General features: G+C 45.7%; 2 protein-coding genes across 2 annotated transcripts in view; one reads left to right on the top strand and one right to left on the bottom strand.

Annotated features, from left to right (window-relative positions):
• The window catches only part of LOC144487765 (uncharacterized), a 103,210-nt gene that overhangs the window by 9,133 nt on the left and 81,427 nt on the right, over positions 1-12,650 (bottom strand). The window contains 4 exon segments of the mRNA XM_078205843.1: positions 2,270-2,274; positions 3,458-3,718; positions 3,751-4,173; positions 6,977-7,061. Coding sequence (XP_078061969.1) covers positions 2,270-2,274; positions 3,458-3,718; positions 3,751-4,173; positions 6,977-7,061 — 774 coding nt within the window.
• LOC144487764 (uncharacterized) lies at positions 7,337-11,215 on the top strand. The gene is made up of 2 exons (XM_078205842.1): positions 7,337-7,453; positions 8,702-11,215. Exon 2 carries the CDS (start codon positions 9,167-9,169, stop codon positions 9,614-9,616), a length of 450 nt encoding a protein of 149 aa, XP_078061968.1. The 5' UTR covers positions 7,337-7,453; positions 8,702-9,166; the 3' UTR covers positions 9,617-11,215.

Below are 12,650 nucleotides of genomic sequence, written 5' to 3' on the forward strand. Positions count from 1 at the left end.
AGTATCCTGGGATCTTTGTTACTTGTTTTGTGAAATATCTCTCCCTATTAGTGTTGAACTGCTGGATAACTCTGATTGCATTTAGACATGTCTAGAAAGGGTCTGTGTGCCCAGATTTAACTACAATTTGTAACCAATAAACAATGTTTATATTCTGACTTGTAGATTGGTGTCTTGGTGATTTGTGAAGAAAGATTTAATTCACTCACTCAGCAGTTTGAGGGGAACCAGACTGAGGTTTAGAACATAGAACAGTACAGCACAGAACAGGCCCTTCGGCCCACGATGTTGTGCCGAGCTTTAATGTCATAAGAAATAGGAGCAGGAAGAGGCCATTCAGCCCTTTGAGTTTGCTCAGCTATTCACTGAGATCAAGGTTGATAATCTACCTCAACCCCACCTCCCGCACTGTCCCCATATCATAGAAACATAGAAATCATAGAAACCCTACTGTGTAGAAAGAGGCCATTCAGCCCATCGAGTCTACAGCGACCACAATCCCACCCAGGCCCTACCCCCATATCCCTACATATTTACCCGCTAATCCCTCTAACCTACGCATCTCAAGACACTAAGGGGCAATTTTAGCACAGCCAATCAACCTACTCTGCACATCTTTGGGCTGTGGGAGGAAACCGGAGCACCCGGAGGAAACCCACGCAGACACGAGGAGAATGTGAAAACTCCACACAGACAGTGACCCAAGCCGGGAATCGAACCCAGGTCCCTGGAGCTGTGAAGCAGTGCTACCGTGCCGCCCCATATCGCTTAACTTATCTTTATACCCAAATATTTATCAATCTTTGTCTTAATTGCACCCAATGCCGAGCATCCACTGCTCCCTGGGGTAGAGAATTCTAGAAATTCACAACTGAGTGAAGAATTTTCTCCTCAATTCAATCTAAATGATTGACCCCTTATTTTGAGACTGTGACCCAGTGTTCCAGGTTCCGCAGTCAGGGGAAACATTTTCACACCATCGAACCTCTCAGGCCCATGAAGAATCATATACTCTGATCAGATCATCTCTCATTGTTCTCACCACCATTAATTTGATCCTAGTCTGATTTTATCGGTAAAAGCAAAATACTGTGGATGCTGGAATCTGAAACAAAAATAGAAAATGCTGGAAAATTTCAGCAGATCTGACAGCGTCTGTGGGGAGTGAATAGAGCCAACATGTCGAGTCTGGATGACTGTCTGTCAGAGCTGACGAAGGGTCATCCAGACTTGAAACGTTGGCTCTATTCTCTCTCCACAGATGCTATCAGACCTGCTGAGAGTTTCCAGCATTTTCTGTTTTTGATTTTATAAGTACCCTGTTACCAAGTCCCAAACAATAAGATTTCTAATATTTCACCTACAACCGATGTTAACTGGTCTATATTCCCCATTTTCTCTTCTACTTTCTGGACTAGTTAATGTTTGCTGACTTCTGACCCTTGGGAACTGTTCTAGGGTTTAAGGAATTCTGGAAGATCAAACTAATGCATCCACTATTTCTGAAGCTCCCTCTTTTAAATCCCCAAGATGCAGGTTGTCTGGTCCAGGGAATTTGTCACCATTTAGTCCCATTAATTTCTCCAGTCTCTATTTCTATAAGACCCTCATTCTTATTGGACAAGGGACTGTGTAACCGGTCTCCAAAGCCACCACAGCTTTGGACTTGTGCAGCTCCCACCATTGATCGATCAAACCCATTTTGATGGGAATTAAATGGCTAGTTTCATTTTTTAAAACTTTTATTCACATTGCACTTGTCAGAAAGGATCATTTAATTAACAACTTTTCTGTAAAGTTCCATAAAATGAGGTTGGAACATGTCTGTCTAGTTTTTCATTATTATTGACATTTTATGAACAGCATTACAACTCAAAACGATATTGTATTGGTGACTAATGTTTAAAAATGGCTCTTCCTTGTATTAAAGTTCCCGCCCCCTTGCACTAACCCCTTGGTTCCCCATTATTAGAATTTCTCTTTTGTCTTCTACCATGAAGACAGATGGATACAAAGTATTTGTTGCATTTCTCTGCCATTTCCTTGTTCCCCATTATATTTTGCCTTTTATCTGCCTCTCATAGAGAATGTTTACTTTCACTCGCTTCTTCCTATCCACATATCTACAGAAACATTTAAAAATCTACTTTCTAAACTCTTACTGGTCTGCACCCAAAAAGGGAATTGAGCTCAGAAGCGATTTTAAAACAGTTTATTGAGAAGCAACAGTTAAAACAAGATGTGTGAGTTAAATAGATAGGAAAAGCACCTGACCTGTGACAGGTGAGAGAGGTTTACAGATCCCAGAGGACAAGCAGACGGATGAAGCCAAGTGAATGTTGATGTCCATAACTGGTGCCTATGGAAGGTTCACTTCAATGAGCCTGATTGTGGGTGTTGGGGAGAAGCCAGTCAATTTGAAATCTCCTTGCTCTTGAGGGCCTGTTTTAACCTTTACATGTAGTTAGTTACTATAAGAGCCAATGGTATCAGGATTAAAAATGTCTTGCTTCAGGGCCTGTGCGAGAGACAGGTCCTTGGCAGGGAGAAAGGCTTGTCCTGTGTTTCTCAGCCAGCAAGCTTTCTTCAGAAGACAGAGGGAAAGCTCTTTCTATAATATTCCATCAGTATCCAAAGATTTTATAAGGCTATTAGATGGTGATTTCTCACAATCTGTTACTTGGATTTGACTTTTCTCCATTCCTGTGCTGAGGGGATTTCTGTACCAGACGGGATGGGTGACATTTGGAGATTCTCGATTCTCCACCAATTCCCAAACCCCTTCTTTCTGGGGGATACTGGAGGTGTCACTGTGTGTAGGTCAGTAAGAATTCTCAGCAAGGATTAATCAGCACTTTCTAATTGGAGATGTTCATCAGTGGAACCTCTCAGACACTGAATTGTAGAATTCGGGCCAAAGATCAATAGGACGGCACAGTGGTTCGCACTGCTGCCTCACAGCGCCAGGACCCGGGTTCGATTCCTGATTTAGGTCACTATCTGTGCGGACTCTGCACGTTCTCCCCGTGTCTGTGTGGGTTTCCTCCAGGTGCTCTGGTTTCCTCACAAGTCCGAAAGATGTGCTGGTTAGTTGCATTGGCTATGCTGAATTCTCCCTCAGTGTACCCGAACAGGCGACTAGGGGATTTTCACAGTAACTTCACTGCAGTGTTAATGTAAGCCTACTTGTGACACTAATAAATAAACTTCACTGAAACAATTTGAGATTGAAGTAAAAGTTCTGAATCTTGTTGTAAACTAATTTCAGATGGACAGCGGTAACTGCAGCCCCAGGAGCACAATCACCTCTAGATCCAGAATATTAAACTCCAGCCCAGTTACCGGGTGTATTAACATCAGCAGAAACAAACTCCAGCTGTCAGAATGAAAGGGCCTGGTTGTCATTAACAGCAGCAATAACAGCAGAATCCAATCCCTGCCCTCACTTGTGAACTCGCTGGTGTTTCAGCAGCTGAGATGAATCAATGAATCCCTTCCCACACTCGGAGCAGGTGAAAGGCCTCTCCCCGGTGTGAACTCGTTCATGTCTCAGCAGTTGGCATGAATCAGTGAATCCCTTCCCACACTCGGAGCAGGTGAATGGCCTCTCCCCAGTGTGAGCTCGCTGGTGTACAGTGAGACTGCCTGAGTGTCTGAAGCTCTTTCCACAGTCAGTGCAGCTGAATGGCCTCTCCCCAGTGTGAACTCGCTGGTGTTTCAGCAGGTGGATGAAAGCCTAAAGCTCATTCCACAGTCAGTGCAGCTGAATGGTTTCTCCCCGGAGTGAACTCGCTGGTGTGCCACTAGGTTAGAGGAATTAATGAATCCCTTCCCACACACGGAGCAGGTGAATGGTCTCTCCCCAGTGTGAACCCGCCGGTGTAACGCTAGATTGTATGACTGAATGAACCTTTTCCCACACACAGAGCAGCTGAACGGCCTCTCCCCAGTGTGAACACGCTGATGTAATGCTAGGTTGGATGACTGAGTGAAATCCTTCCCACATGTGGAGCAGGTGAAGGGTCTCTCCCCAGTGTGGGTGCGTCGATGAGTTTCCAGTTTGGATGGGCAAGTGAATGCTTTCCCACAGTCCCCACATATCCACGGTTTCTCCGTGGTGTCAGTGTCATCATGTCTCTCCATGTTGATGATCAGTTGAAGCCTGGTCCACACACACAACACGTGTACAGTTTCTCCTCACTGTGAATGGTGATGTTTTTTCAGGCTGTGTAACTGGTTAAAGCTCTTTTCACAGTCAGTTCACTGGAACACTCTCACTGTGTGTCTCGGTGATTTTCCAGTCACACTGATGTTTGAAATCTTTTCCCACTGACAGAACAAACAAACATTTCTCCTTCCACTTTCCAAGTCCGATGATATCCAGGTCCTAATGAATCGAGTGATTCTGTCAGATCTTGATGTGATGTCTGGTTTGAGATTCCCGTCTGCAATCCTCAACTTCTAACACCTGTAAAAACCGTCAATAAAAATCATCACTGACAGTCCAGGATAGAAATTCTGAACAGACAATTCTAGTTTCTCTGGAATGTTTTCCTCTCGAACCCCCAAAGTTGCAGATCCCCATCCCACACACTCTCCCTCCTCCCTGAACTGAAATCCAAATAAATAGACAGACAATCATTTCAGTTTCCTCTTAAAAAATTCATACAACTAGAGATAGTATTTTTGATGTTTCACTTCATTCAAAACATGTGAGAAAACATCAATCTGAATCATCCTGACCCAATCAGTCAGAATAGCAGATGTTAACTTTGTGTCCAGAACTGACTGTTTCGAGATTTGATGAAAAATTGTGAAGGGGGTTTCTCCAAACCGCCCTCTCTAACTAAGTTAAACCTGGTATCAGTGTCAGGGCCCATTCTGCTTTCTGGTTCTCTTCCTGCTGACTATTAACCTCAATAAAATATCAAGAATTGGGTTATCCATTTGGTTTTGCCCTTAATAAAGATGGCAGATGTTCACGTCTGAGGATTTTGTCTCACAAATTGAGGGATTAAAGTTTAATTATTAGTGTCACAAGTAGGCTTACATTAACACTGCAATGAAGTTACTGTGAAAATCCCCTAGTCGCCACACTCCGGGGCCTGCTCGGGTACACTGAGGGAGAATTTAGCATGGCCACTGTTTTCGGTCCCCCTTCCACATCCTGTTCCTTTGCAATCCACTCAATCCCTCTTCCTGGCAAATGTCTGAAATTAAACCAGTCTGTTCATAACCTCGGTGTCCCATTTGATCCCAAGTTTCTGGGACCGCCTATTTCCACCTCGGTAACATCACATGACCTCAGCTCTACCTCAGTGCATCTGGCACTCAAACCCTCATTCAGGCCATTGTTACCTCCAAACTCAACTGTTCCATCGCACTCTTGCAGGTCTCCCACATTTTACCCGTGGAAAGGTGAAGTCATCCAAAAGTCTGCTACCACTTTTCTAATTAACAGCAAGTCCTGTTCCCTGATCACCCCTGTCCTCCCAGACTTGCCTTGGCTCCCAGTCATGCAATACCTTGATTATAAAATTCTCATCCTTGTTTTCAAATCCTTCCATGGCTTCAGCCCTCCCGATCTCCGTAATCTTCCCACAACCATCCGAGATATCAGTGCTGCTCTAATTCTGGCCTCTTGTACATTCCCTACAATAATTGCTCCACCACTGGTGGTCGTATGTTCAGTTCTTCAGTCCCAGGATCTGAATTCCCTCCCTACATCTCTCTGTCTCTACCTCACTTTCCTCCTTTAAGACTCTCTTTAAAACTCACCTCCTTGTCCAAGTTTTTGGTCATCTGTCCTGACATCTCCTGATGTATCTGGGAATCTCACTTTGTTTGATAATGTTCCTTAAAGTTTATGTATTAGTCACAGACTAATTAAGACTTACATTAACACTGCAATGAAGTTACTGTGAAATTCCCCAAGTTGTCACGCTCCGGCACCTGTTTGGGTCAATGCACCTACAACTGTGTGAGGAAACCGTAGTACCTGGAAGAAACCCACGCAGACACGGGGAGAACATGCAAACTCCACACAGTGACCCAAGCCGGGAATTGAACCCTGGCGCTGTGAGGCAGCAGTGCTAACCACTGTGCCACCGTGCTGCCTGTGTGAAGTGCACTGGGATGATTTATGATGTTATAAATAGAAATTGTTGCTGGCTGTAACTCTGACCTCCTGTTTTATAATCCACTGATTTCACAACAAGCCCTATCTCTGATGTTTTTGTCTGCTGTTTACAAAAATCCATTTGGGTTATCCGTTTGGTTTTGCCCTTAATAAAGATGGCAGATGTTAACGTCTGAGGATTTTGCCTCGCAAATTGAGGGATTAAAGTTTAATTAATTTTTTTATTTTTTTTGGATTAAAGTATAATTATTAGTGTCACAAGTAGGCTTACATTAACACTGCAATTAAGTTACTGTGAAAATCCCCCAGTTGCCACACTCCGACACCTATTCAGGTAACACTGTGGGAGAATTTAGCACGGCCAATGCACCCGAACCAGCACATCTTTCAGACTGTGGGAGGAAACCGGAGCACCCGGAGGAAACCCACGCAGACACGGTGTGGTGGACCTCAGTTGTGCCTTTGTCCTATATGGACCACCGTTGTGTGTGCTTGTCATACCTGGACACATCCCCTTCCAGTTTGGGTCCTCCCCTCAGCACCTAGTATAAAGGTGGCTGTCTCCTCCCCCTTGTTTAGTCCAGGTCGGTTATTTGTTGGGATCTGCTCCTGATTCTGTTGTGAATAAAAGCCTACACTTATATTGGCATATCGGTAGTCTTTCACCTTATTGATAACGCATCACACGGGGAGAATGTGCAAACTCCACACAGACAGTGACCCAGGCTGGGGATTGAACCCGGCTCCCTGGCGCTGTGAAGCAGCAGTGTTAACCACTGTGTCACCCTGACCCGAGATCCAGCATCTGGCCGACACCGGGTGTTTATGAAGCCTCACCGCCCGGATCCATTTATGTTTCCGGTTTTCTTTCGGGCTCTGGATCCGCGCCATTGAAAACCCGCCGGCTCGAGCTCCTTCCCGCCTGCGGATCCACAAAGTGTTTCCAAATCCTCCCAGCCACCGCCTAACGCTGACTCCGCTTCTCCGGGACAAACAAGCGCCAAGGACAGCAATGACACTGCGCATGCTCCACATCACAATGCCCGGGGACTGATTGACGGCAGCTCCGGACCAATAGGAAGAGGGGGCGGGTCTGGAGGACTGAGCCGGAGCGGCTGGTCCTCCAACCAATCGGAGTGAATGAGAGGCGGGTCCAGGCTGGGAGTGGAGCATGCGCAAAGATGATCAGGCGCTGGGGAGCCTGGGAACGGACTGCGCAGGTGTGGTGAGCACAGTAAGAAGTCACAACACCAGGTGAAAGTCCAACAGGTTTATTTGGAATCAGAAGCTTTCGGAGCGCCGCCCCTTCATCAGGTGACTCACCCAGTCCAACACTGGCATCTCCACATCAGGTGGTGTGGGTGCACGGTCTGAGCATGCTCAGTGTCAGTCATGGTGTTGGAGCGGGTTCGGGAGGAGATTGTGAGCACAGGGTGGGAATGGAAACCACGGCTGCACTGGAAACAGCACCAACTTCTGGCCTAGGCCGCAGGCACCCACTTTACTGTGGGGACAGGCCCGGGGAGCACTGAGCTGGCAGCTGGACATTAGGGAGGATTTGGAAACACTTTATGGATCCGCAAACCTTTCAGAATCATTGTCAGCTCCCTGGTTTGCAGCTGCGGGACTTCTCCCTCCCTCCCTCCCGGGAACAGGCCCAGGTTAACGGCCCCATCCTGGCTCAGCCACTGGAGGATGGTTCACATCAGAGGATGGGGGAGGGGGACAATAAATAAGAGGTTACACTTTGGCCTCAAATCAATGAGGACTCTGATCTCTGGGAAGGAAGGAAACCCTGGGAGGTGGGCGGGGAGGATTCACAAACACCTGCTGGAGGCCCCAACACGCCAATAAGACCCGTTGGTTTTATTGTCAGTCTGCAAACAGGAGCTGGAGAACTGAACCCAGACAGAGGAGAGGGAGGGAGAAAACTGGGAGTGGAGGAAAGAAAATTGTCTGTTCAGCGTTTCTATTGTGGACTGACACTGATAGATGTTTGAAAACTGCTTTTACACACGGTTACAAGTCGATGAATTTCACACAACCCCAAGAGAAATGTTTGTCTCTCTGTGATTTCTATTCTGCATTGACTGTGATGATGTTTGTAAACAGAGATTACAGCTTTCAGGAAAGATTAAATGGATTGAAGTTTTTTCCTGTAGAGCAGTGACCTGATAAAAGTCTTTAAAATTATTCGTGGCTTGGACAGGGGAAATGTGGAGAGAATGTTCCACTTGTGACAGAGTCTAAAAGAAGGAACGATCAATAGACAAAGAGTCATAAATACAAGATAGTTACTAATAAATCCAAGAAGGCAATAAGGACAAATTTCTTCACTCACAGGTTTAGAATTACCATAGAAATGAGTTGAGGAAAGTGCTGAGTTTGTTTCAAAAGGAAATGGGAGTAACACACGAGAGAAAAAGAAATAGAAAAATCAACTGAAAGGCTGAGATGAGGTCTATGGGACAGAAGAAGATGTGTCAAGTATAAAGAATTAAACTGAATGGCTTGTTTGTGTCTTGTATATTCAAAGTAATTCAATGTAAACTCCTTTTCCAGAATATCTGCAGACGGGCGATTCAAACCAATCTCAGGATCTGACAGTGTCACATGATTCTTCAGGATCTGAATATCAAAGGCCTATGAATGTGGAAGGAGAAACGTTTGCCTATTTTGTCTTTGGGAAATTATTCAACATCAGTGTGACTGGAAAAGCCCCGAGACACAGACATCTCAGTTATTTTTCCACAGTCAGCTGGAACAGAGCTTTAACCAGTCACACAGTGTGAAAAGAAATAGCACATTTACATCAGGTAGACACCGTACTCGTGTTCTCTGTGTGGACCTGGTTTCAACTGATTCTATAACCTGGAGAGACAGGAGGACACCGGCATCATGTGAACAAGGAGCAGCAATAGGCCATTCGGCCCCACGGGCCAGTTCCGCCATTTAATAACATCATGGCTGATCTGATAGTGAGCTCAAATCTGCATCCCGCCTACACCCGATAGCCTGTCAATAATCATGGAGAAACCGTGGAAATGTGCGGACTGTGGGACGGGATTCAATTACCCATCTGAATTGGAAACCCATCGACGTATTCACACTGGGGAGAGACCATTCACCTGCTCTGTGTGTGGGAAGGGATTCACTCAGTCATCCAGCCTGTACACACACCAACATGTCCATACTGGTGAGAGGCCATTCACCTGTCTTCAATGTGGAAAGGGATTTAATGCTTTATCAAACCTCCAGACTCACCACCAGGTTCACTCTGATCAGAGACCGTTTAAATGTTGTGAGTGTGGGAAGAGCTTTAAAAGCAGAAAGGATTTGTTGATTCACCAACGCACTCACACTGGGGAGAGGCCTTTCATCTGCTCCGTGTGTGGGAATGGATTCACTCAGTCATCCCACCTCCTGACACACCAAAGTGTTCACACTGATCAGAGACCATTTCAATGTTCTGACTGAGAGAAGAACTTTAAAAGTAAAAAGGATTTACTGATTCACCAACGCACTCACACTGGGGAGAGGCCGTTCATCTGCTCCGTGTGTGGGAAGGGATTCACTTGTTCATCCCAGCTCCTGAAACATCGATTTGTTCACACTGATCAGAGACCTATCAATTGTTCTGAATGTGATAAAACATTTAAAAGCAAAAAGGATCTTCTGAAACACCAGCACACTCACACTGGGGAGAGACCATTCATCTGCTCTCTCTGTGGGAAGGGATTCACTCGATTAGCTCACCTTCTGAGACACCATCGAGTTCACACTGGGGAGAGGCCATTCACCTGCCCTGTGTGTTGTCAGGAATTCATTGATGCATCTGACCTTCTGATACACCGGCGAGTTCACACTGGAGAGAGACCTTACACTTGCCCCCTGTGCGGCAAGAGATTCACTCAGTCAGCCCACCTGACTACACACCAACTTGTTCACACTGACCAGAGACCTTTTGAGTGTTCTGATTGTGAGAAGAGATTTAAAAGTAAACAGAATCTGCTGAAACACCAGCGAGTTCACACTGGGGAAAGGCCGTTCAACTGCTCCATGTGTGGGAAGGGATTCGCTCAGTCAAACAACCTGCTGAAACACCAGCAAGTTCACAGGCAACAGCAAGGGTTGGATTCTGCTGTTATTGCTGCTGTTCATCACACCCAGGACTGAATGATGCCAAGATGCCTGTTTCCAGCGGTGTTCACAGTTTTCTGGTATGTGTCAATAATTTTGGCTCAACTGTGTGGAAAATGATTGCTAAGTTTGCATCTGATACAAAAGTTGCTCCCATGGTTGACGATGAGGAATAAAGCTGTGGACAGCAGGAAGATATTAATGGACTGGGGGGTTCGTCAACACAAAAATAGCAAATAGAATTCAATCTGGATCAATGAGAGAGATTGAATTTGGGAGAGTAAACAAGACAAGGGAATGAACATGGGATGATGTTGAGAATTATAGAGGAACAGAAGGACTTTGGAGTGCATATCCACTGATCCCTGAAGATGGCTGCACATGTAGATCAGATGGTCAAGGAGGCATTTGGGACACTTTCCTGTCTGAGGCCTGGAATATAAGAGCAGGGAGATTATGTTAGAACTGATAAAAGACGAGTTAGAACACAGCTAGAATACTGAGCACAGTTCTGGTCACTGCATCATCCAACTATAAAGTAAGACATGATTCATTAATTTGTATAAAACCGATAATTTATCATATAATTGCAGACAATGTTTAATTCATCAAATTTAGGAGATAAATAATTATAAGGTGACTTCAGGAAAATGGAAAAGGCTGATTAGTGACTAGCTGAAGAATCTTTATTTATTTTAATCTTGACTTTACTTTTCATAGAATCCCTACAGTGCAGAAGGAGGCCATTCAGCCCATCGAGTCTGCACTGACTCTCAGACAGTGTCTCTGGAGGAGTTGGATTCTGCTTTTGTTGCTGCTGTTGATCATATTTAGGATTGAATCACATTAATTCTGGCCTTTATTTTGCTGATGTTAACTCCTGTAATGTGGCTGGAGTTTAATATTTTAATGCATCAAATAAATCAGCTTTGTTTCAAACAGACAGTGTTTCGTGTGGTTCATCTCTGAGATGTCATGAACATTTTCCCTTAAATCTGCTCTGGAAATGTATTAAACAGAAGATCAACAATTAAATACGTCGCATCAAATAATTGGGAAAAATCCACTGGGGGCATTCATTTCTCAATTAATTCTGTTCTGGAATGTTCTGCCTGAAAAGGGATGGAAGCAGATTCAGATACATCTTTCTGAAGTGAATTGGATCTCCAGTTGAAGGTAAAGTTAGCAGGGCTCTGGGGAAAGGGGAGGGGAGTGGGGCTGATGGGCAGCTCTTTCAAATGTGTGACCACAACCCCATAAGGCAGCTGTATATTGACAGGAGAAAGGCTGATGTCCAAATACCCGAGAATAACAAGGAAGTTATGATGAACCAGAATAAAACCTTGGTTCAGCCTCAACTGGAGCATTGTGGCCAACTCCGGATAGATCGCTATAGGAAGGAGGTCAAGACATTGTAGAGGATGCAGAAAAAATTCATGGGACTGGTTCCAGGGATGAGAAACTTCAGTTATGAGGGTAGATCGGCAAAGCTGGGGCTGATCTCTATAGAGAAGAGGAGGTTCGATAGAAATATTCAAAATCAAGAGGGATTTAGACAGAGTAGATCGGAAGAAACTATTCTGATTGGCAAAAAGGTCAAGAAGCAGAGGACACAGATTAAAGGTGATTTGTGAAATAAGCAATGGTGATTTGAGGAAATCCTGTTTCCAGAGTGAGTGGTTAGAACCCGGCGTGCACTGACCCAGTGTGGGGAGGAGGAAGGTTCAAACAAGATTTCAAAACACAACTGGATAATTATCTGAAGAGAAAAAAAATGTTCAGGATTACGAGAGACTGTGCACTGGCCGAGGGAGAGGCCGGGGAGGGATCGAGGGAAAGGACGGGAGTGACCGAGGGAGAGGCCGGGAAGTGACCGAGGGAAAGGACGGGGAGGGATCGAGGGAGAGGCCGTGCACTGACCGAGGGAGAGGCCGGGGAGTGACCGAGGGAGAGGCCGTGCACTGACCGAAGGAGAGGCCAGGGAGGGATCGAGGGTGAGGCTGGGGAGGGATCGAGGGTGAGGCCGGGGAGTGACCGAGGGAGAGGCCGGGGAGTGACCGAGGGAGAGTCCAGGGAGGGAGTGAGGGTGAGGCCGGGGTGTGACCGAGGGAGAGGTTGGGGAGTGGGACTGGCTGTGTCACTCTCTCAGAAAGCTGGTGTGGGTGTGAACACGATGGGCTGAATGACCTCTTTGTTTGCTGTCATCATTCTCTAATTGTAGTGAAGGCTCTGAGGAAAAGGGACTAACCGGCAGCTCCTTCAGAGATGATCCTGACCCTGCAATGCAGCTGTACATCGACAGGACACAGTCACAGTGGTCATGCTGAGTATATCCCTCATCGAGGAGACCACTGTGGAATTCTGCAGCCTC

The sequence above is a fragment of the Mustelus asterias genome, unplaced genomic scaffold (genome assembly GCF_964213995.1).
Source record: "Mustelus asterias unplaced genomic scaffold, sMusAst1.hap1.1 HAP1_SCAFFOLD_1025, whole genome shotgun sequence".
NCBI classification, from domain to species: domain Eukaryota; kingdom Metazoa; phylum Chordata; class Chondrichthyes; order Carcharhiniformes; family Triakidae; genus Mustelus; species Mustelus asterias.

Excerpts from the sequence above, each read along its gene's own strand:
- LOC144487764 (XM_078205842.1), top strand. The coding sequence starts at position 9,167 with ATGGAGAAACCGTGGAAATGTGCGGACTGTGGGACGGGATTCAATTAC.